Consider the following 24,915-nt stretch of genomic DNA (forward strand, 5'->3'; position numbering starts at 1 on the left):
ATTTCCCCCCCCCACCCTCTGCGTAAAAAAGATTTTTCCTCGTGTCCCCTCTAATCCTTCTGCCGCTTAGCTTGAAGCTGTGACCTGGTATTTGAACACTCTGCCAAAGGGAATGGGTTCCTCCTGTCTACTTGATCCGTACCCGTCAGCCCCTACCTCAATCACGTCACCCTCTCGGCCTTTTCTGTTCCAAGGAAACAACTCATCTCCATCCTAAATGGCCGACCCCATATCTTGGGACTGTGACCCCTTGCTCTAGAAACCCCCCCCCAGCCGGAGGAACATGTTTCTTGAGGGCCTTGCTATCTCGTATCTCTAATTACGGCCCCAATATTCATTTTCTTGCTATTTTTATTCCCTGCATTATTCACACATTACAAGAGTGTCCGGTCTGCTGTTGTTATAATCCTTCCTGTCAAAGTGCTCTGTGTGTGGGCAGCACGGTGGCGCAGTGGTTAGCACTGCTGCCTCACGGCGCCGAGGTCCCAGGTTCGATCCCGGCTCTGGGTCACTGTCCGTGTGGAGTTTGCACATTCTCCCCGTGTCTGCGTGGGTCTTGCCCCCACAACCCAAAGATGTGCAGGGTAGGTGGATTGGCCACAATAAATTGCCCCACGATTTGGAAAAAAATGAATTGGGTACTCTAAGGGCAGCACGGTAGCATTGTGGATAGCACAATTGCTTCACAGCTCCAGGGTCCCAGGTTCGATTCCAGCTTGGGTCACTGTCTGTGCGGAGTCTGCACGTCCTCCCCGTGTCTGCGTGGGTTTCCTCCGGGTGCTCCGGTTTCCTCCCACAGTCCAGAGATGTGCAGGTTAGGTGGATTGGCCATGATAAATTGCCCTTAGTGACCAAAATTGCCCTTGGTGTTGGGTGGGGTTACTGGGTTATGGGGATAGGCTGGAGGTGTGGACCTTGGGTAGGGTGCTCTTTCCAAGAGCCGGTGCAGACTCTATGGGCCGAATGGCCTCCTTCTGCACTGTAAATTCTATGATAAATTTATATTTTAAAAAGTGCTCTGTGTTTCTGGCCATTTATGTACGTTCTTGGTCTTTATGGTGTGTTAATTGTGTCTGTCTCTGTCTAAGACCATTGCAAAGAATTATCATTTTTAATTTTGGGAATATTCTGTCTCAAAAGGTTTGTGGTTTTTCTCCCACTATATTTTTTTGTTTGTTTTCAGTCCAGTTTTTAAGCTGTAGAACAAGATTTGAGACTCTCTCTAATCTACAGACCAGTTACCTACCACAACTATTATCTGAACTTATTAAAATGTACTCGAGCCTTTTAAGAGGCAGTTAGATGAGAAGGATCCCTAGAAATTGAAGCTGATCTAGAAACTGAAGGATGGGAGGAGATTCATTGAAGTATAAAATGCTGGCGTGAACGAGTTGGGCCGAATGGCCTGTTGATGTGCGAAATCCTCCATATTTATCAGATGTGAGTGTCGCTGGTTAGGGCACCATTATTACCCATCCCTAATTCTCCTCGAAGGTGGTGAGCTGCCTTCTTGAACCGCTGCAGCCCTTGAGGTGTAGGTACATCCACTGTGCTGTTAGGGAGGGAGTTCCAGGATTTTGACCCAGTGAAGGAACGGCCGATGTATTTCCAAGTCGGGGTGGTGAGTGACTTGGAGGGGAACCTCCAGGTGGTGGGGTTCCCAGGTATCTGCTCCTCTTGTCTCGCTAGATGTTCATGGTTGTGGGTTTCGAAGGTGTTGTCTGAGGGACATTGGTGAGTTACTGCAGTGCATCTTGCAGATGGTACACATGGTTGGGGTCTAATTAGTTATTCATCTCTTTAACGGGAGCTGTCAGTCCAGCCGTTTCACTCCAATTCAGACAAGTGTTAAAACTCTAATGTCACGTTCTTGATTTGATTCATTGCATGATCCAAGTAATGTTGCTCTGTTCAGTCAAAAAGAAAAGTTGAGTGTTTATCTAATCTTGATTTTATTTATTTCTCTCTGCCTTCTTTCTCCCCCCCCCCCAAAAAAAAAACCCCACCTCTCAGGTTCAAAGACAATCCCGGTTCCTCTGAGAATTTTGAAGGAGGCAGCAAGCGAGGTAGGTGATCCCCATCAGGACTTATGAGCTTTGGATACATAGCCATCAAGGATTGTTTGAATCCCATCGACGTGTATCTCCGCATGAGAGATGTGGGACGAGGGACGCAACTGTTGAAACGTTTTTAGATATTGTGTAGAATCTGTGGTGCAGAAACAGGTCATTTGGGCCTAACTAGCTCATTCTGGTGTTTATGCTCTATTTGAGTGCCCCCTCCATCTTTTCCCCATCTAAATCGGTGGGCTAGACAGCTGGTTTGTGATGCAGAACCAGGCCAGCAGAGCAGTTCAGTTCCCGTACGGGCTGAGAATTCTGAATTCTCCTTCTGTGTACCCCAACAGGTGCCGGAATGTGGCGACTAGGGGCTTTTCACAGTAACGTCATTGCAGTCATTGCAGTGGTAATGTAAGTCTACTTGTGACAATAAAATGATTATTATATTATTAAATCTGGGCGGCGCAGTGGGTTAGCACTGCTGCCTCGCGGCGCCGAGGTCCCAGGTTCGATCCCGGCTCTGGGTCACTGTCCGCGTGGAGTTTGCACATTCTCCCCGTGTTTGCGTGGGTTTCGCCCCCACAACCCAAAGATGTGCAGGGTAGGTGGATTGGCCGCGCTAAATTGCCCCTTAATTGGAAAAAAATGAATTGGGTGCTTTAAATTTATAACAAATATGATTAAATCTGCAGTTGTAACCATCCATTCCTTCTCACTCACCCTTATCTTGTTTCCCCTTAAATGCTTCGTTGCTATTCTCTCCTCATCACTCCTTTGGTTAACAAGCTTGTTCTGAATTCCTGATTGGAATTCTTGGCAATGGCTCTCTGTAATTCCCGCCCGCCCAGCGAGGGGCTGGGAAAATCGGAGAACGAGATCTCACCACCGATATTCTTCTTCCCGCAGTCTCGCCGCAGTCTTGCCGAGTTTTCCGCCGACGGCGGCATTTTCGCCCACGTCGAACGGCAGCAAACCCCCCCCCAACCCTACACAACTGTACAGGAGGGGATCGAGCCTTTCTCACCAGCCCGTATTGGCTTCTGGCCCGAGGACGAACTGCCAAAACAGTGCACAAAAGCCAGCTCCTGTTGCACGCGGTAAAATGAGTTCCAACCTGGTTCCTCACTTCACCAGGAGTGGGGAAACCACTCACCAGGCGGAAGGGTTTTCATGTTTAGCCAGGAGTTCCACCGCACCGTGATGTGGTTAAAGGCCGTTGCAGCATCTCTGTGACGCTCGCTGTCTGCCCTCGTGTGTCAGTGGAAAATCTTTCCAACTTGGAACCTGTTTGTCTGCCTTGTCGCCCCAACAACAGCAGCATTTGTACTGCACACAGGGTCTGGCAGCTGAGCGCATGGCCCAGGATGGCAGTGCCAATGCCCAACTGAAGGAAAGCTGCACTGTTGGGAGTTACCATCTTTCAGATGCAGCATTAAACCCCAGGCCCTGGGCGCCCCCTTTGGGTGGATGTGGAAGATTCCATTGCATCAGAGCGATGGCGGAACTTTCATCTGTGTTCTGTGCTAATATTTACCCCTCAACCACATGTAACTAAAAATCAGACAAACTGGTCATTGTCGCATTGCCGTTTTTGGGATGGTGCTGTGTGCACGGGATGTGGGTGTTACTGGCAAGACCGGGATTTCTTATCCATCACTAATTATTCTTGAGAAGGTGGTGGTACGCACCCGCCTTGAACCGCTGCAGTCCCTGTGATGTAGGTACACCCACATTGCTGTCAGGGTGGGTGTTCCAGGGATTTTGACCCAGCGTCAGTGAGGGAATGGCCGATTCTATTTCCAATAGATGGTGAGTGACTCAGAGGAGAACATGAAGGGGGTGGGGTTCCTATAGAATTTACAGTGCAGAAGCAGGCCATTCAGCCCATCGAGTCTGCACCGGCCCTTAGAAAGAGCACCCTACCCAAGCCCACACCCACACCTCCACCCTATCCTGTAACCCAGTAACCCCACCCAATCTTTTTGGACACTTAAGGGCAATTTATCATGGCCAATCCATCTAACCTGCACATCTTTGGACTGTGGGAGGAAACCGGAGCACCCGGAGGAAACCCACGCGCACACGGGGAGAACGTGCAGACTCCGCACAGACAGTGACCCAAGCTGGGAGTTGAACCTGGGACCTTGGAGCTGTGAAGCAACATTGCTAACCACTGTGCTACCGTGCTGCCCTATGCATCTACTGCCCTTTTTCTTCTAGGCAGTAGAGGTCGCGGGTTTGGAAGGTGCTGTCAAAGGAGCCTTGTTGAGTTCCAGGGTGCATCTTGTAGATGGTACACATGGCTGCTACTGTGCTTCGCTGGCGGAGGGAGTGAATCTTTAAAGAGCTGGATAGGGGAATGGTGGCGCTGTGGTTATCACGGCGCCGAGGACCCGGGTTCGATCCCGGCTCTGGGTCACTGTCTGTGTGGAGTTTGCACATTCTCCCTGTGTCTGCGTGGGTCTCAACCCCACAACCCAAAGATGTGCAGGGCAGGTGGATTGGCCACGCTAAATTGGAAAGGAAAGGAAAATCGCTTATTGTCACAAGTAGCCTTAGAACATTGAACATAGAACATTACAGCGCAGTACAGGCCCTTCGGCCCTCAATGTTGTGCCGACCTGTGAAACCACTCTAAAGCCCATCTACAATATTCCCTTATCATCCATATGTTTATCCAATGACCATTTGAATACCCTTAATGTTGGCGAGTCCACTACTGTTGCAGGCAGGGCATTCCACGCCCTTACTACTCTCTGAGTAAAGAACCTACCTCTGACATCTGTCTTATATCTATCTCCCCTCAATTTAAAGCAATGTCCCCTCGTGCTAGACATCACCATCCAAGGAAAAAGCTCTCACTCTCCACCCTATCCAATCCTCTGATCATCTTGTATGCCTCAATTAAGTCACCTCTGCACCTTGTTCTCTCGAACGAAAACCGCCTCAAGTCCCTCAGCCTTTCCTCATAAGATCTTCCCTCCATACCAGGCAACATTCTGGTAAATCTCCTCTGCACCCTTTCCAATGCTTCCACACCCTTCCTATAATGCGGCGACCAGAATTGCACGCAATACTCCAAATGCGGCCGCACCAGAGTTTTGTACAGCTGCAGCATGACCTCATGGCTCCGAAACTCAATCCCTCTACCAATAAAAGCTATTTGGGAAAAAAAAAAGAATTGGGTACTCTAAATTTATTTTTAATAAAGGAGCTGGATTGGGTATCAACCAAGCGTTCTGATTTGGCTTAGATGGTACTGTGCATCTTGAGTATTGCTGGAGCTGCGCTCATTACACTCCTGACTTGTGCCTTGTAGGTGGTCGGCAGTCTTTGGGGAGTCAGGAGGTGAGTTACTTTCCACAGGATTCCTAGTCTCTGGCCTGCCACAGTATTTATTTGGCTAGTACAGTTCAGTTACTAGTAAAGTCTAGCCACCAGAATGTTGATAGTGGAGGATTCAGCAATGGTAATGCCATTGAACATCAAGGGAGATAGTTAGATTTTCTCTTGTTGGAGATGGTTATTGCCTGCAAATTACGAGACACAAGTTACTTGGTGTTTATCGACCCAAGCCTAGATATAGTCCAGGTCTTGCTGCATTTGGACATGGATTGCTTCCATTTCGGAGGAGTTGCAAATAGTGCTGAACATTATGCAAACATCATTTTTTAAAAAAAGATAGCATCCCAACTTCTGACCTTGTGATGGAGGGAGGGTCATTGATGAAGCAGCTGTAGACGTTTGGGTCTAGGCCACTTCTCTGAGGAACTCCTGCAGTGATGCCCCGGGACTGTGATGACTGACCTTCCAACAACCCAATGCATCTTCATTCTTTTCTTGGAATGACTCCAACCAGTGGAGAGCTTTCCCCTGATTCTTACCGACCTCTATATTGTCGGGGCTCGTTGATGCCGCACTCGGGGCAAATGCTGCCTTGATATCGAAGGCAGTCACTTTCACCCCTTCTCTTGAGCTCAGCTTTTTAGTCCATGTGCAGACACAAGACGAATGGTGAAACCCAGCATTAGCGAATAGGTTATTGCTGTGCAAGTGCCATTTGAAAGCACTGTCGACCCCAGCACCCACCCCTTTGCTGATGAGTTGAGAGTAGACTGATGGGGTGGTAATTGGCCACATTGGTTTTGGCCTACTTTTTACGAACCGAAATTACCTGGGAGGGCAGCACGATGGCGCAGTGGTTAGCACTGCTGCCTCACGGCGCCGAGGTCCCAGGTTCGATCCCGGCTCTGGGTCACTGTCTGTGTGGAGTTTGCACATTCTCCCCGTGTTTGTGTGGGTTTGGTATGGTTCTTGTGGTGATATTGGGCAGGTAATTGGCTACATACAGCTGAACATTTTAACTCCCTTCCCCAGATTGGCTTAGTGTTTTCTCATATTTTAAGTGTTCTTTATTTTGCTATTTCTGCTTGCTTCCTTTCTCTGTTTATGGCTATCTTTCTATCTGTAGGCTTGAAGAACTTTAAGAAATCAAATCAGAGTGCCAAGCATACAAGTTTGCTGTGTCACTCTTCCGCATGTGTTTAGTTTGTGAGTGTGAATTCTGACATCTCCCCCATTGATTTTTTTTTTTTAAACAGCTGTGGTTGAGTGGGAGGTGCTCGCGCCTCCCCAGTCAGAGCGCTGTGGGTTTGAGCATAGAATCCAGGCTGCCGCCTCGATGGAGTGCCACACTGTCAAGAGGTGCCACCTTTTGGGCAAACCTTTCTGGGGTAACCTGACGCCCTACCCGTCCCCAGGGCATTATTCGATAAGGCAGAGCAGGGGAGTTCTCCCTGGTGACCGACATCACTAAAATGGATTATCTGCTCAATATCGTATTGCTGGCTGTGGGAGCTCGCTGTGCTATAATTTGCTGCCGGGTTTTTGACGTTGCAATAAAGCTACACTTCAAAAGTGCGTCACTGACTGTTAAGCACTCCGAGATCATGAAAGGTGCTACAGAAACGCAAGTCTGCCTATTTTATTTTATTTTATTTATTTATTTTTTTTGCTGGTACATTGGCCTAGGAGATGAGCTTGACCCTGGAAATGCCCTCCGACCCCTGCCCTCTGACTGTTGCAAGACGTTCGTCAACCGCGTCAAGCTGTCTCTTTGTACCAAGTCGCTCATTTATTCCTGTCCTTTCTGGAAGTGTCGCCCTGTCTGCAGAAGAGGTCTAAACGCTTCACAGTAACTTCATTGCAGTGTTAATGTAAGCCAACTTGTGACAATAAAGATTATTATTATTATAGTTCTGTGGACAATAGCAGGAACGTTTTCGGGGAATTCCGAGTGCTGTTTTCAACTGTTAGAACTCACTCCGAGAAAGTTGGGAAAGACGGTGAAAACCTGCTCAGTGAGGCTGCCCTCTTTCCTTAACAACAGTCGCTTATTGCCACAAGTTTGCTTCAATGAAGTTACTGTGAAAAGCCCCGAGTCGCCACATTCCGGCGCCTGTTCGGGGAGGCGGGGAATTGAACCCTGGCATTGTTCTGCATTACAAGCCAGCTGTATAGCCCACTGTGTGCTAAACCAGCCACTTGGGCCTGGTGTGGGGGTGGGGCAGGGTTGTGGTTTGTGGGTCTCGTTCTCCTGTCTGGGGCCTGTCGCTGGTAACATCCTCTTCTCTTTCAGATGAGCGCCGCCCTCCTAAACCGCCAACCATTTCCGACTTTGTTGCTCACTCCAGGGACAAGGATTCCAGGAGAGGGAAAGACAAACGCGGGGGTAAGAATTACAGGTAGGAAAAGTATTCCTATTCCTGCCTAATGGGATGCTCACCTTCGCCACGAAGCTCTCTGCTCAGACCAAGAGGGTCTCCCTCCAACCCTGTTTGGAGCTGGTTTAACTGAGCTCCATTTGAGCTGTCAATTGTGCCCCTGGAACAAGGGAGTAGGGAAACTATACAGCTTCCTGTTGGAAAATGCTCACGGACACTGATACAATTCACAGCACAGAATGGTCAGCACGTCCCGAGGCCATTTGGCCCATCAGGTCAGCACCAGCTCTCCGACTGAGGAGTTCTCCGTGTCCCATTTCTCCACCTGGGCCTCCACTATTTTCCCCCTCAGAGACGACACCTAAACACTTGTCCTGTAATATATATACTGCCTCCCGTCCAACAATATTCAGTGATTTAGCAGGGAAGGAGTTTAAAGTGAAGAGAGTTCAAATGGCAGGAACTGAAGAGATGGGGAATGTGTCTCTGTGAGCTACTCCCTGTAGGTATTAACTTTGTCTGCTTGATTCTCCGGTGTTGAAAAGTGTTCCATTCTTTTTTTCCTGTAGCATGCACGACGATCGCTGGGAAGCGGGTGAAGCAGCACATGAACCGAAACAAATAAGTGAAGATCAGCAGGTGGGGAACGTTCTCACCATCCTGTTGTGTGACTATATGACGTGCAATAAGGGCCATACTGTTGTGGGGGAATCGAGAAAGTTGGGTGTGCACCTCGTGCTGCTGGTGCGCAGAGAGGTCACGGAATCATAGAATGGTTGTAGCTCAGAAGAAGGCCATTCTGCCCATGTAGTTTTGTGCTGGCTCTCCGCAAGGGAAACTCCGCTGCCCCACTCGCCCTGCCTTTTCCTTGTAGCCCTGCAAATTTGGACGCTGGTGAATATATACTGCCCAGGTGAGGGGGGGGGGTGTGTGTGAAGGGAGGGGGGGGGTGTGTGTGAAGGGAGCGGGGGGGGGGGGTGTGTGTGAAGGGAGGGGGGGGTGTGTGTGTGAAGGGAGGGGGGGTGTGTGTGTGAAGGGAGGGGGGGTGTGTGTGTGAAGGGAGGGGGGGTGTGTGTGTGAAGGGAGGGGGGTGTGTGTGAAGGGAGGGGGGGGTGTGTGTGAAGGGAGGGGGGTGTGTGTGTGAAGGGAGGGGGGGTGTGTGTGTGAAGGGAGGGGGGGGGTGAAGGGAGGGAGGGGGGGGGGTGAAGGGAGGGAGGGGGGGGGTGAAGGGAGGGAGGGGGGGGGTGAAGGGAGGGAGGGAGGGGGGGGGTGAAGGGAGGGAGGGAGGGGGGGGGTGAAGGGAGGGAGGGGGGGGGTGAAGGGAGGGAGGGGGGGGGGTGAAGGGAGGGAGGGGGGGGGTGAAGGGAGGGAGGGGGGGGGTGAAGGGAGGGAGGGGGGGGTGAAGGGAGGGAGGGGGGGGTGAAGGGAGGGAGGGGGGGGTTGAAGGGAGGGAGGGGGGGGGTGAAGGGAGGGAGGGGGGGGTGAAGGGAGGGGGGGGTGAAGGGAGGGGGGTGTGTGAAGGGCGGGAGGGAGAGGGCCGGGCAGAAGATGGATGCGTGCACAGTGGCAGAGAGAAGAAGCGCTGATGCAGGCTGGGGCTCACTGGAGAAGATGGCAGTACTCGGTGGTGAGGTTACAGATATTTATCGTGTCACTGGGCACAGAGAAGCAATTGGGCACTGGGAAGTGGGTGAAGGTGCAAGCCACAGCATTTCCGGTGTGACCGACACCAAGAGCAATGGGGTTTTGAGGCAAGGGCTATGTGGGTAAGGGATTGCTGGCAGCAGATTGGGATGTTGTGGTGGAGGCGGGGGATGGCTGTCCTGGGCGATGGACCTGATTAGATGAGGTGGTCAGTTCGCTGCAGTCAGCTCGTGTTGACCAGGAGTCCGAGCGGACAATTTCAGTTTTCGCAACACCAAGTCACATGAGGACGTTGGGGATAGGAGCGGGCCATTTGGCCCCTCGGATCCTGTTCCAGCATTCACTAAGATCCTCCCTGGTCTGATTGTGGCCTTAACCTCCAATTTCCTCCCTGTCCCCCAAAATTCTTGACACGTTTGCCAATCAGTCTAACTCGGCCTTGACTATGAACGATCCCTCCTCCATTCCACTTCAAAACACTCACGGACCCCCTGAAGAGAAGAAATTCCTCCTCGCCTCTGATCCCTTATTTTGAAACTTTGCCCGGTTCTCGATTTTCCCCCCCCATGAGGGGAAACATCCTCTCGGAATCCATCCCGTCGGGGCCCCCTCAGAATCTTTTATGTTTCAATACAAATCCTCCTCGTTCTTCTACTCTCCAAAGAATAGAGAGTCAGCCGTTCCTCATTAAGCAAACCAGGAATCAGCCTTGTGAACCTTCTCTGAAATATGCCTCCAGTAGGATGACGGAAGCTATACACCGTACTCGAGAGGCGGAAAGTACCGGCCCATCCCACCGGTGGGATTTTCCAATCCCGTCTAAGTCAACAGAGTTTTGAATGGCTCGCTGTATTCTCCAGCCCTGCCCCTACCATGATGGGGCTGTAGAATTCCACCCTAGGTGTGGTGTTAATAACTGGGTAGTTGGAATGAGTCGGGGGGGGGGGGGCGGGGCCTGTTTGTTAGTTGGCTGTGATGTGGTGCAAACTAACGCCCCCGATGCAAGTTCAACCCTGTACTGACTGAGGCAGTTCTCAGGCCCTGCCTCCTCACCTCGCCTTTGGCGGTATCGTAGCATGCCCCATGGTGAACAACCCTTGGAGAACGATGCTACAGAGGGAGACAAAGACAGACAGACACTTGGGAGTGAGAGGGGAGGGGGTGCCAACCTTCTCATTATTGGCAATGGAGGAACAGAGTGTCACTTGTGTGCATGTGGAAACCCCCCCCATGTGTTTGTAGGACGGCGTTACTGCGAAATGGAGATTAGGACAAAAACCTGGCTTATAACATGGACAATTGTGCGTCAGTAAATGGCTTTGCACAACATTCAAACTTGTTTTGCTATTTCAATCTCAAAACTTTTCTCACTCCTGAAACCTTTTTACTCGTGACCTGGTTAAGATGATGGGTTTGTTATACAAGAATTGGTTTGTCTGCAGATGTAGGCCTGAGTTAAACTCCACTTGCCCAGTTCTGAGTTTATGATTTGTCTTGTAGCTACGAGCTGATTTCCAAAGGGTCGCTTCACTAAACCCGAATGACTTCCAAACCAATTGTGCCGGAAAGATTTTTGGCAACTGTGAGTATTTGCATTCAAGTTGTCAAGTCGCCCAAGCTGAAAGTCACCCTCATTGTTTTGATCGTTTACAGGAAAAGAGATTTAAAGGAAAGCCTGCTCAAGATGTGAAGCTCAGTGAGCTCAAGGCCAATAAGGAAGAGTTGTTGGTGGATGCGGTGGATGATGAAGATGAATGGGAAGATGCAAGTGACGACGAAGAGGAAATAGTGGGAGAAGATGTTTCCGACAGTGATGGCGAACTGGAGGAAACGAAGGAGCTCGAGGAGAAGCAGGAGGCGAAGGGAATAAAGGAGGAGGTGGAGATGGAGGTGGAAACGGTGCAGCACGTCAGCAGAAGCCCAGAGATTGATGCCAAACAGCAGCGAGTCAGGAAGGCCAGGGAATCGCCCAAACTTCATATTCCCCCAATGGAGGAAACTGTCCAGTTCAAAGAAACTGCACCGAAACCCCTGAGCCCTTTTTCTCTCGAGGAGTATCACCCAGTGAAAGACTGGGCAGAGGAGATGGAAACATCATCACCAAGGTGCAATGTTGAGCAGAATCCATTACAAACGGTGAATACAGCAAAGGAGGAGTGTAAAGGTAAGATTTGGGGTTGGGGTGGGGGCAAATACAAATAGAATCTCTCTTTCTTCATCCCTCCATTTTTTACCTTTTCTAAAAGTCTTATCCCAATTTCTCGGATCCGGCCTTCCTCATCAGGAGTGTGGGGGCTTGGGCCTAGATAGGGTGCTCTTTCAGAGGGTGGGTGCAGACTCGGTGGGCTGGATGGCCTCCTGGCCTGTCGGGATTCGAGGAGTTAAGACTTTTTGCACACTCCAGAATTCTCCTTCCTAACCCCGTGTTCCTGGTTGGGTGGTTTGGTTTGAGTTAACGAGAGCGGTGTTTTCATTTTCAGTGGAGAATAAGCAAGGGGACGTCGCTGCCGACAGAGAATCACTGCCCTCGGATGTACAGACTGGGATGGAGCCTGTGTCTGTAAGGGAGCCGTCTCCCCTGCAGTACGGGACTGAAAGCAACCAGCCTACTGCTGAAATCCTGAATGCGCACGTGGATCCTGACATTCGTGATGGTGACCAGAGCAGTGACTCTGCCACTATCGTGGCTACACAAGCGGCAACAGAAGAGGAACTTAAACAACAGGAGGTCAATAGGAGAGAAGGTCAGTGTTATCTTTGGTCTGTAATCACATCTTCAATCAAACACAGCACAGTGGTTAGCACTGTTGCTTCACAGCGGCAGGGTCCGAGGTTCGATTCCCAGCTTAGATCACTGTCTGTGCGGAGTCTGCACGTTCTCCCCGTGTCTGCACAAGTTTCCTCCGGGCGCTCCGGTTTCCTCCCCACAAGTCCTGATAGACAGGTTTGTTAGGTGAATTGGACATTCTGAATTCTCCCTCTGTGTAACCGAACAGGCGCCGGAGTGTGGCAATTAGGGGATTTGCACAGTAACTTCATTGCAGTGTTAATGCAAGCATACTTGTGACACTAATAAAGATTATATGCTACCTGGTCAAGCTCCCATTTATTGTACATGAGATGTGGGGATTTCCTGCTTTTGCGCTTCAGGATCTGGGATTAATTTGCAGGATAATCATTTTTTGGGCGGATTGCCTTTTGCCATTGTGTTGTGATCAAACGTGCAGTTCAAATGTAATTCATCCAAACGCCATGCAATTCAGAACACCCAATAAGATTTCCCAGGTGAAATGCGCCCCTGTGACATCTCCTTTCTCCATTGTAAACATTTCCCAATCGTTACGGAGGAATCTAATCCATGCTCATTCAGTTTAAAGGTGGCATGTCATCCATTTTTCAAAGCATTGATTATTTTTTCACTGAACTTCATTAAAAATCCAACGCGACATGATTTATGAATGATTATCTGAACCCTCTAGATATTATTGAAGGAAAAATGTGGCAAAAGCTGCAAAACTTTTGATTATAAAAAAAAATGGGAAAATAGCCAGAAATATGCAGTAGGTTAGCATTTGATAACCTCATCGGAGTGATTGCTGTATTTTCTGTTTTATCTGTGAATTGTAAACTGCGCGTTCAGAGTCGATAATTTTAATTGTATTTTCATTATTTTAAGTTCAGTAGGGACAGTGCTTTGTTTCTGGCGATGGCTCCTCATTACTTGAAACTAGCTTCTGGATATTCATCAATGAAGTACATTCTCTGACCTGCCTCGTGCCAAATGTACATGAAGAGTGGGATTTTACAGTCCCTCCCTTCCCCTACTGTGCTTCTTCCAGCCGCGTGCCACTGTCTGGGGGTGGGATTTTCCAGTCCTGCCAATGTCGATGGGGTTTTCCGTTCCACGCACCCTCTGTCACCAGAGAACATGCAGCAGGGGAGTGTGTGGGGGGGGGGGGTCCATTTAATTCCTTTATGGTGTCCTTTCTTAAACGGTTATTTGTCTTCTAAACTTTCTATGAGTTCTCCTTCTGGATGGTTTAATATTTTTCAAAAATTGCCCCCCTCCTTTGCTAAGATTGAGCTCTAGGTTTTTCCAGATTTGCTTTGTTAAAACCTCCCTCCTGTTTTCACAACTCTGGCACGGGATGCTTGCTCCGGTTTTTAAAGATCGTAACAAAAGTCGCCTCCTCCCTGGTTCCAACTTTTTAAAAAAAAAAAAAAAAAAAAAAAAATTTTTTTTTTTGTAAATTTAGAATACTCAATTATTTTTTTCCAATTAAGGGGCAATTTAGCGCGGCCAATCCACCTACCCTGCACATCTTTGGGTTGTGGGGGTGAAACCCACGCTGACACGGGGAGAATGTGCAAACTCCACACGGACAGTGACCCAGGGCCGGGATTCGAACCCAGGGCCTCAGCACTATAGGCAGCAGTGCTTGCCACGTGCCCCTCCCACCCCCGGTACCAACTTGGTGAATTTCTTCTGCTCCCTCTCCAGGACCTTGACATCCTTCCTAATGTCGGGCATTAACGCAACACTCTACTCTCTCGCACCTTGTAGTTCCTAAAACGTAGTGTGGCTTGCGAGATGGACATCGCAAATTACGTTGTCTATTTTTTAAATTTATTTTTTTTCTCTTGAAAGATGGTTTCTTGGAACCCTCCACAAGGACAACGCGGAGCACAGATTGCGTGGAAGACAATGAGCACAGCTCAGGTGCAGTTCGAATCACTAGCTACGAGACTGTTTGTTTTCGTAAGACTCCTATCCCTCTGGATTAAGCTTGATGAACGTGCTGTCTAACCTCAAAGTGTTTGCTTAACCAAACCTGACAATGCAGCTAACATCTCTAACCTCCTACAGCGCTGACCAAAAGGCAAGCGTTAACCAGCTCCAGGATGCTAACATTAACATCTTGGCCTCTTTTTGAGGTGCTAGGCTGAGGCTTGGGCCTCCCATCTGGGAAGATCCCACGACGTGTTACTCTGAATTGCAACTCCTGCTCTCCACTCTTCTTGCCCAACTCCATCCTCTTGCCGCACTCTCTCGGGAAAGCATGGCCTACACCTGCTTGTGGGATTTCTTCCCTTTTCCATACTGTTGGCTGTTCTTATCTGGACAATGGGAACCTTCTGAAGAAATGGACGTAGTTTCTATCTGCGTTGGATTTAGTTACCATGTGTTTGTTTTTTTGCATTGGGTGGTTTGGACATCTAGTGGGCTGTCTGGAAGATTCTCGCATGTTGACTGGGCTCCAATTGTCTTATTTATTTATTTATTTATTTGCACATTCTCCCGTGTCTGCGTGGGTGTTTCACCCCCACAACCCAAAGATGTGCAGGGTAGATGGATTGGCCACGCTAAATTGCCCCTTAATTGGGGAAGAAATGTTTTGGGTGCTCTAAATTTAGAAAGGTGAATGTATTTATTTATTTTTAAATTGGTCTTTAAAATAGAAAATGCCCTTTTTGTTTTTTTAACTACATCTTTGGTATGGCGTGCAAGACATTGGTCAGGTAGCAAGGTGCTTACCGCCAAAGAAAAATGCAATTCGAACCATGGTCTCTTTACCTTGGTCCCACCCTGTGTCTGTCAAGGTTTGACCTTGACTATGAGGTAACAATGAGGTAACAATGACCTTGACTATGAGGTAACAATGGATGGGATTCTTTGGCCAGTCGCGTCCGTGGCGATCTTGCGGCGGGCAGGGTGGAAGAATCCAATCCTACGTGTTGAAAAACAGCATTTCTGGCTGATATTAGTAATATATTCAGCAACGGGGCCACAATTTTCATTGAGGAACATGCTTTTTCCCATTTGGGATCAGGCCGGGTATATTTGATTAAGGGGCTCAACCTTGATGGGTCCGTTATTGATTGTGAGGTTGCTGAATTTGCCATTAGCTTTTTCTAGTTACGTTCAGGCGCCAGTTTCTTTTTTTCCCCCCATTTTTAGATTTGTCCACAAACACTTGTTGTGTACACAAGCGTAGACTTTATACAAATTTTGTGTCCTATTTGTGCAGACCTATATGAACACAGCAGTGTTGATGGTGCAATCACTCGAGGTGTTTTGTTTTGGAACGTTCCATCAAGTGCAATGTTTACCAGACACAACAACTTGGAACCCATTGTGTAGCTGGCCGTGGATGCCCAAGGGGTATTATTTTCCACTCTCATCCTGTGTTAATTCTCCTCTGGCAAGGGCGGCACGGTGGCACAGTGGGTTAGCCCTGCTGCCTCACGGCGCCGAGGTCCCGGGTTCGATCCCAGTTCTGGGTCACTGCCCGTGTGGAGTTTGCACATTCTCCCCGTGTCTGCGTGGGTTTCGCCCCCACAACCCAAAGATGTGCAGGGTGGGTGGATTGGCCTCGCTAAATTGCCCCTTCATTGGAAAAAATGAATTGAGTGCTCTAAATTTAAAAAAAAATAATAATAATAATAATAATAATTCTCCTCTGGCTGTGGGATTCCCAGTTGACTTGCACCTTTGCTCGAATGCTGGAAATCCCCGAATCCCACAGCATTCTTTTTCTTTTTCCTGTGAGAGGGATTAGGAAACTTGCGTTGAGGAATAGAAATTCAAGGCTGTCCGGGAGGACACCCCTGGTCTTCCAAATAATGCCACGGGATCTTTCCATCCCCCTGTGAGGACAGATGGGGGGGCTTCAGTTTAGAGGCTCATCCAAACGATAGCGTCTCCGACACTGCTGAACCCCCTCAGTACTACGATGTAATGTCAACCTGGATTGTACTTCAGCCCCTGGACTGAGACCCAAATGCAGGACCTATTGAGTCATGAACAATGCAGTGTGAGACAGTCCTTGAGATTCATCTGTGCAGTGCGTGCTGGTGAGTAAATGCTATGTTTTGGCAAGAGTGTTGGGTACCTGTACCTACAGATTCCAGTCCAATGACTATGAACGCGAATGCAGTGTGACTCTGGAGGTGGACCGGTTCAGGGCTGGACTAGAAATGCCCGAGTTTGATAGAGTAGCTCTTCTCCCCATTTGGAAACTTCACGCGAGAATGACTCTTCAGTGTGCTAGCCGGGGCAGACGGTGCCCAGAAAGCTGCCCCCAGGGAGAAATGGTGTCCTCCGAAAAAAGTGGAGATAAATTTGGGGAAAGGAAAAAAGAGGCTTTTAAGTAATCAGTTTAGTTCTTTTGTAGGATCATAAAATAATACCGTACAGAAAAAAGTAAGACATTCAGCCCATCAGAGTGCTAGCTCTTTGTAAAAGCAATCCAGTTAGTCCCACCTTCAATTTCTTTCCTCATAGCCAGAAAGTGTTTCTTTATTTAGATGTCCATCTACTTTACCGAATTGTGTTAATGGAAGGTATTGCTTATTACTCAATGATCTGCTGCTAGTTACCATTTGACGGTGGTTAATATTGTACACCAAGGAGTTTGTCAATTTCACCTGCATCAGTATTAACTGCACAGCCACTGTGTTTTATTTATAAAACATATATTTTTGTGAACTTTTAATCTGAGAATATGAAGGAATTAAGGTTTTGAATATTGGGCAGGAGGGAGAACAAAGTTATGCTAGTGGCTGTGGGTAGGGTCACTGGCAAGTTGAATCAAATTGCCAACAGCGTCAGGAAGAACCCTGTAAATACTTGTAACTTTTGGGAATTAACAATGCCAGCTGCTGATTACATGGATGCTGACGTTTGGCAGATCCCGTTTGGCAGATCCATGAAGTAACTTTTTGAAATGATAACTGAGTCACAGTGCTGCAGTAAAGCACAAGGTGAGTTTCTGGCCCCGTAACAATATTGCAGGTTTATTGAATACTGCTTTTTTTTTTTTCTCTATTAAATGCTTTCTATAATCTGGTCATTAAACCATGCTTTTCATACACCCATGCGGCATTTATTTTATCTGTTATTAATGCAAACGAATGTGCTCAGCGAATAACTCCGAAATCCAGCTCTGTGTCGGGGGTCTCTTAATTATTATGTTGTGTTTCAGTGATTTTTGTCTATTTATATGATGACTGTGTTGCTGTTGAATTGCTCTTCTGGATATTTATTTCACCTGACCAAAAGTGGGTGTGTATTTTCTCAACAAATGGGCAAGAATATTAAAAAATTGTCTTGTTTCAAAATGTCTTTGAGCTGCTTTTGGGGGGGGGGGGGGGAGTTTGCAATCTAGTTCTTCCCCCCCCCCCCCCCCCCCCCCCCCACCCTTTTCCCCACAATCCTGTGGATTTATCTTTTTATTCATTGACTTGTTCGCAGGAAGCCTGTTTAGTTTCCCCCTTCTCCCCCCCCCCCCTGCCCCCAACTCTAAATGGTCATTATTGCAAGTGTCAAACTTGGTATTGAATGTCGCGTAGGCTATTCGACCATGATGTGCCACCACAGTTGAGCCTGATGGGTACAAATGGAAGCCTCCAAAAAGATATGCCGGATAGTGACCAGGGACCTAGAAATGGGAGGCGGCCATCGGATCATGACTACACCTACCTGCCAAGGTTCCAGATCCTTTAATACCTGACCTAACAAAATCCCACATGCGTAATGCAGTGAGCCACTGTAGCAGCAGCTCGGTGTTTCACATTTTTTTCAAAAGTGTTATCGATCTAGTCTCCTGTTTTAAGGGCAACGTGATGGGTTAGTTCCAGCCACCGTGTTGCGTGATGGGCTGAATGGACCATCTAGCCTTTGTCTGTCTGTCTGTTGTTCCCCTGTTCATAATCTGGGTGAAGGTGGACTGGGGGATGGCTTCTGCTGTCCAGTGATATTCCTCCGTGTGCCCCGGACTCTCGAGAGCTTACCAATGACTGGTAGCAGATTTGGGTGGCACACTGGTTAGCACTGCTGCCTCACGGCGCCGAGGTCCCAGGTTTGATCCTGACCCCGGGTCACTGTCCGTGTGGAGTTTGCACATTCTCCCCGTGTTTGCGTGGGTCTCACCCCCCACAACCCATAGATGTGCAGGGCAGGTGGATTGGGCACGCTAAATTGCCCCTTCATTGGAAAAAATGAGTTGGGCACCTCAATTTATTTTTAAAAAGTGGTTGAAGATTCATGCCTGGGTTTATGGCCTTGTTGTAACTGAGGCTCTGAGGAGATACTACTGTGCACGAAGTGTAGCTGGTGAAATATTGTAGTACAAGGCAAGGACAAAGGTTAATGTCAATGGTGAATCAATAAATTCCAATGCAGAGAATGTGGGGAAGGCCCACAAGATACCTCATTTAAAAGTGCTCCATGCATTTGATTTGCATCTCTGGGGTTCTGGAACTTGATTTTGACGATTATCATAATGCATTTGCTCCCCTTCAGGGACAGGGTAGGAAAGTGAAGTTGAGGTAGGAAGTCATGATCATAAAGGTGAAACATACTCCAGGGGCTCTTTAATCTGCTCTTAATTTTTTGAGTTCAGTGTCATTTCATACGGATCATTTTGTAAGCTGGTTACAGCCCATGGCAGTTATTGACTGAAATACTCTTGCAGCTTCCTTCAAAGGGCCTCTATAGAATCCGGTCTCCTTTTTGTCACTTTTAACTGTGTTAAATCTGAAAAGCAAAGGCAGTAAGATTTGGAATCGCTGAGCCCAGAAACTGGACACTTGGAGGTGACTGAGGAGACCGTCGGGAGAGTGCATGGTGTAGAGGCTTGCAAGTATGCAGTGCTACAAGTGAAATGTTACTGTGAATTATTACCTCGAGTGTAACTGACAGGATAAAGGGACATCGATTTAAACCAGCAAAAGACAAATTTAGGAAATGTGTGGCAGTTTGATAGTGTGACATTCTGGGTCATAACCGAGACACGAACCTGAAATCCTTTTTAAGAAAACCAATAATGTTGTTTAGTTCAAGAAGGATACATTGCAAATGATGTTCTTGAAATGTATCAATCCAAGGCCTGAGAGTCTTGGGGGGTGGAATGATAGCATGGTAGCACAGTGGTTAGCACTGTTGCTTCACAGCTCCAGGGACCCGGGTTCGATTCCCGGCTTGAATCACTGTCTGTGCGGAGTCTGCACGTTCTCCCCGTGTCTGCGTGGGTTTCCTCCGGGTGCTCCGGTTTCCCATCACAAGTCCCGAAAGGCATGCTGTTAGGTGAATTGGACATTCTGATTCTACCTCTGTGTACCCAAACAGGTGCCGGTACGTGGCAACTAGGGGATTTTCACAGGGACTTCATTGCAGTGTTAACATAAGCCTATTTGTGACAATAATAAAAAGTGGAGGTTGAATGTTGGGTGGGAATTAATGGATTCATTTGGAAGCAAATGGTTTTTGGTTTGTTTTGCTTTTCCTGTTCACCGGTATCCGTGTTATTTACAGGTTCGCCGAGAGCCCTGGAATGATGACGTTGCGCCCAGGAGGAAGATCCCATCAGCGTGTGCGTGAGAAGATAATTGACGTGTCTAAATCTACCATTTAGCAAGTTCCGAACTGGTCTGAGCAAAGGCTGTGTGAAACTGACTGACCGGATGGGCCTAGGATTGGAAATTCTTTTAAAAGTCATCGGGAATGGCTATAATTTTTACACCAAAGGATTTTGAGAACTATATATATTTTTCAAGTGGCTGCCAATTATACTGCAGCTTCTCCAAACATTAAAATATCAGAAATTAAAGTTCGAGAATCGTGCCTTTTGCTGTGGGGAAAGAGACAGGAAGTTGGACATTATTTTTGCAACACTAAACTGTGCAGTTATATTGATATAATAAACATCTTCTGGACCAAATAACATTTTTCTCTTGAATGCTTAGCAATGGATAAACATTACTGAACTCATTTTTGATGATTTCTTTCAAGAAGTGAAGCATCTAATCATTTATTTTTTTTTAAATTTGGGGTACGCAACTATTTTTTTCCCAACTAAGGGGCAATTTAACGCCGCCAATCTACCTACCTTGCACAACCTTTTGGGTTGCGGAGGTGAGACCCACGCGGACAAGGGGAGAATGTGCTCCACAGAGAGACCACACAGGCCTAAGCACAGTATGCAAACATCTCCCCCCCCCCCCCCTTCATACACAGAGCCCAAACAGTCCTCACAGCAGCCCCAACTTCTCTCTGATGAAGATTTCCACCTGCTCCAGCATATAGAAAAAGTTATCAGAATCCATGGAGACCTGTACCCGCGCTGGGTACACCACCCCAAATTGCATGCCCCTGCTATAGAATACAGCCTTCACCCTGTTGAAGGCCGCAAGCCTCTTCGCCAGCTCAGTCCCAATGGCTTGACATATACACACCGTGTGCCCTGTCCCAGTCAATATTCCGAATCCTCCTCAGCCACTCCTTCCGTTGGATATGAAAGTGGATAATCACTGCTGCCTACGGTGGCTCATTCAGACTTGGAGTTTGCCTGATCACCCGGTGAGCTCTGTCCAACTCCGGAGGGGGGGGGAAACACTTCATCCCCGCCCACCAACCGAGAAACACATCTCCAAAAATTACTGGGTCGATTTCGAGCCCCCCCCCCCCCCCCCCCAAACCCTCCAGCAGCCTACCAGCCTGAGGCTGAGCCACCTTGACCTGTTCTCCAGATTGTTCACCTTCCACCACCATCAGCTATTCAGCCTCCAAAAAGATAAGCCGATCCTCGTGCTGTGACAGGGCCTCCTCCACCCCCTTCAATGTCTCACCCTGTGCTTTAACCGTGTTCAAGGTCTTCACCAACTGCTCCTGAATTGGGTCCAAAACTTCCTCGACCGAGGCTTTGAAGGATTACTTCATCTTCTTGCCCTGTCGCTCAATCTGCCGATCCATTTGCTTGCCAAACTTCTCCAGCTCCTGCGCCATCACTACTGCCAACATGTCCAAAGCAATAGGTGCGGCATCAAATCTTGCCTCCTTTCACCTTTCTTCAAGAGGTACCCTCCTGAACTTTCTGCGAGGTGAGCTTTTTTCTTGACGTTTTCGACATCACTCCTTCGAGGAATCATTCCTAAACCCACAATGGGCGTTTGGTCATCAAAACCCCCGAGAAGTCGGGTAAAATGGATTAAAATCGAATACCCAACCGGGCACCACTTTCTGTGTGTCTTGCTGCTGCATGATGCTACTGGAAGTCAGATTCAAATTTTTACCATCTGCCGTGGTTGGATTTGAACCCAGGTCCCCAGAGTTTTGGCTGGATTATGAACCCAGTGGCAATACTCCTACGCCACTGCCTCTCCATTATCATGACCTCATTGGCTAGTGTGAGGCCAATTCCAGTCCACTTGACCCAGAGTTGTAAGACAAGTGAAATTAGATTTAAAATGCCTGAGGTCCTTGGCTGAGCCCAATAAACTGCATTTATAACTTTAACACAATAACCTTTGTTATGCACAGTATTATATAATATATATATACACACACACACACACACAGCAGCACAGAGGGAAAAGGGTGATTGAGAAGTAAAGAAAATATTAATAAAAATAAAAGGATAAGGATCTTTGATGCACTGGGCTGACTTCTAGTTAGTGTTTTCTCTGGCAAAGTTGTCTATTTTCTCTGGAGATTCATGATTATTTCAAGTTCATAACAAAGGATATACCAGGCACTCTCTGTTTTTAGAACGATAAAGCAGTGCTTTCACACCATGGGCTAAATTCTCCTCCGTTCCTGCCTCTAAGTGCTGACGCCAATGGAGGATTCATGGAGTGCCACAATGGCAAAATCAGGGCTACACCTACACCGATTACGCGACCAGTGAGGGGCTAGCACCGACGCCGCGTGAAACACTCGCAGAACGCACGGAAAATGGTGGGAGAATCACCGGGTCCGCGCTGGACACGCACAGGGCTTACAAGAGGCAGCCATGCGTACACCTACACCCCCCCCCCACACACACACCAACACACGCACCAATTGCACCTGAAAAGATGGCAGTGGTTGTGCTGGACCGCGTACCCGTCCACCCTGCCCCCACAGCCCACCTCCCGGCCACCCCCCACTACTCCCCCTAGCCCCGCAGAAGCTCCCCGGCCAGCGGCACGACTGTCGGCGAAGTATGGCAGTACGATCGGTGTACGCCCTCTCTCTCTCTCCGCAGCCACCATGCCAGGCTCACAACTGTTGAGCCCACACATGGCCCGTGCCATCAGGAACTCAGCCCATCGAAGGCGGGGCATCGCGGGTAGGCCCACTGATGAGATGCGAATGCTGTTGCAACTACGCGCGCCGCACGCTTAAACGATGCCGATTTGGAGGGGGCGGAGCATCGAGATTCAGCGACAAACTGGCGCTTGCCGCAATTTTGGCATCAGGAGCAATTCTCCACCCGATCGCCGTTCCACGAGGGCAGCACGGTGGCGCAGTAGTAGCATTGCAGTCTCACGGCGCCGAGGTCCCAGGTTCGATCCTGGCTCTGGGTCACTGTCCGTGTGGAGTTTGCACATTCTCCCCGTGTCTGCGTGGGTTCCGCCCCCACAACCCAAAGATGTGCAGGGTAGGTGGATTGGCCACGCTAAATTGCTCCTTAATTGGAAAAAATGAATTGGGTACTCTAAATTTATAATTTAAAAAAGAATAAGGGTCCACGGACCCAAAATAATAAAAGAAAAGAAAAACAAAGGAAATCAACAGGAAGGACTCTTACATATCTAACCCCTTTAGTGGCATGAAACATCATTGCAGGGACATTTCATACCAAAGTACATGACCCAAAACATCCATTCATCCTTCCTTTCCCACAACATAAATTCCCCCAATTCTTATATCTGCCACTTATCAACACTTAAACCCGCGACAAAGCACCTGCAATAATATTGTCCTATCCAGGAATACGCACAATTTTTAGAGTACACAATTCATTTTTTCCAATTAAGGGGCAATTTAGCGTGGCCAATCCACCTGCCCTGCACATCTTTGGGTTGTGGGGACGAAACTCACGCAGACACGGGGAGAATGTGTAAACTCCACATGGACAGTGACCCAGAGCCGGGATCACATCTGGTACCTCGGCGCCGTGAGGCAGCAGTGCTAATCACTGTGCCACCGTGCTGCCGCATTCTGGGTTTTACATTTTTCCACAAACACAAACGGATTATGGTCAGTAAAAACCAGGCTTTGCTTATTATCATGCCGGACATAAACTTCAAAATGCTGAAGGACTAGTAGCAATACTAAGGCTTCCTTCCCAATGGTGGAGTACTTTCTTTGGCACAGGCTTAGTTTCTTCAAAAAGTATCCCACCGGCCTCTCTATTCCTGACTCGTCATCCTGTAGTAACACTGCCCCCACCCCCAGGACGCTGCCATCCATGCCCTTTCAAAAGGTTCACTTACCAATATGGCTCTTTTGGCATTCTGAGGGGTAATAGATATAGGACAGAGGTCAGAGGTAGGCTCTTTACGCAAAGAGTAGTGAGGCCGTGGAATGCCCTACCTGCTACAGTAGTGAACTCGCCAACATTGAGGGCATTTAAAAGTTTATTGGATAAACATATGGATGATAATGGCATAGTGTAGGTTAGATGGCTTTTGTTTCGGTGCAACATCGTGGGCCGAAGGGCCTGTACTGCGCTGTATCGTTCTATGTTCTATGTTCTATACCATGTTTTCTTTCTGTGGGTTCAGTCGATATAGATGCTGTTTTATTGGGTTGGAGTTTAATGTAGTGTATCCCTGCAAATCTTCTTACACTTTTGCAGTGTCCTTCTGAGATCTTTCCATTGCTATATTTCTAAGTATTCAGTGGATTGGCCGTGCTAAATTGCCCTTTGTGTCCAAAAAGGGGTGAGGTTACTGGGTTACGGGGATAGGGTGGAGGTGTTGGCTTAGGTAGGGTTCTCTTTCCAGGGGCCGGTGCAGACTCGATGGGCCGAATGGCCTCCTTCTGCAGTGTAAATTCTATGATCTATGATAAGACCGATTATGCCACGTAAATATGTTAACAAAATATCATCGTAGGGAAGAAGATAGGAAGATATCAGGAGTCAGGTGGTACAGGTGGTGGAAGAGGACAGAGATAGTAAGAGTGAGGCAGAGGAATAGGTCAGCTGTCCACAAAGCGATCCTCCTGACTACCAGGACACTGAGATTGCATATTTTCTTTTATAATCATTATTGTCACAAGTAGGCTTACATTAACACTGTAATGAAGTTACTGTGAAACTCCCCTAGTCGCCACATTCCGGCGCCTGTTCGGGTACAGAGGGAGAATTCAGAGTGCCCAAATTACCTAATAGCCCGACTTTCGGCACTTGCGGGAGGAAACCGGAGCACCCGGAGGAAACCCACGCAGACACGGGGAGAGCGGGCAGACTCCGCACAGACAGTGACCCAGTGGGGAGTCGAACCTGGGACCCTGGTGCTGTGAAGCAACTGTGCTAACCACTGTACTACTGTGCTATCTGTTGAGCTGCTCGCAGAAAAATACTTTTCACCGTACCTCGGTACACGTGACAATAAACAAATCCAATCCAATCCAATCCAATCCTTCTTCCTACGGCCTGAAGTATCTATTAGGTGATTCACCAGGAGCTGGTTTAGCACGCTGGGCTAAATCGCTGGCT

The 24,915-nt window shown here is 48.2% G+C and overlaps 1 protein-coding gene across 5 annotated transcripts in view; it reads left to right on the forward strand.

Annotated features, from left to right (window-relative positions):
* The window catches only part of LOC140402284 (coiled-coil domain-containing protein 9-like), a 51,934-nt gene extending 31,783 nt beyond the window's left edge, over positions 1–20,151 (forward strand). For 3 of the 5 annotated variants that reach the window (XM_072489937.1, XM_072489936.1, XM_072489935.1), the window contains exons 9-15: positions 2,014–2,066; positions 7,699–7,804; positions 8,353–8,422; positions 11,081–11,591; positions 11,908–12,171; positions 14,076–14,186; positions 19,743–20,151. In XM_072489937.1, the coding sequence (XP_072346038.1) occupies positions 2,014–2,066; positions 7,699–7,804; positions 8,353–8,422; positions 11,081–11,591; positions 11,908–12,171; positions 14,076–14,186; positions 19,743–19,765 (1,138 nt within the window). In that variant the 3' untranslated portion in view covers positions 19,766–20,151. The remainder of the gene's footprint in view (positions 1–2,013; positions 2,067–7,698; positions 7,805–8,352; positions 8,423–11,080; positions 11,592–11,907; positions 12,172–14,075; positions 14,187–19,742) is intronic. The other 2 variants (XM_072489938.1, XM_072489939.1) reach the window with 2 other exon arrangements.
* Positions 20,152–24,915: the final 4,764 nt, after the last annotated feature.

The sequence above is a fragment of the Scyliorhinus torazame genome, chromosome 25 (genome assembly GCF_047496885.1).
Source record: "Scyliorhinus torazame isolate Kashiwa2021f chromosome 25, sScyTor2.1, whole genome shotgun sequence".
NCBI classification, from domain to species: Eukaryota; Metazoa; Chordata; class Chondrichthyes; order Carcharhiniformes; family Scyliorhinidae; genus Scyliorhinus; species Scyliorhinus torazame.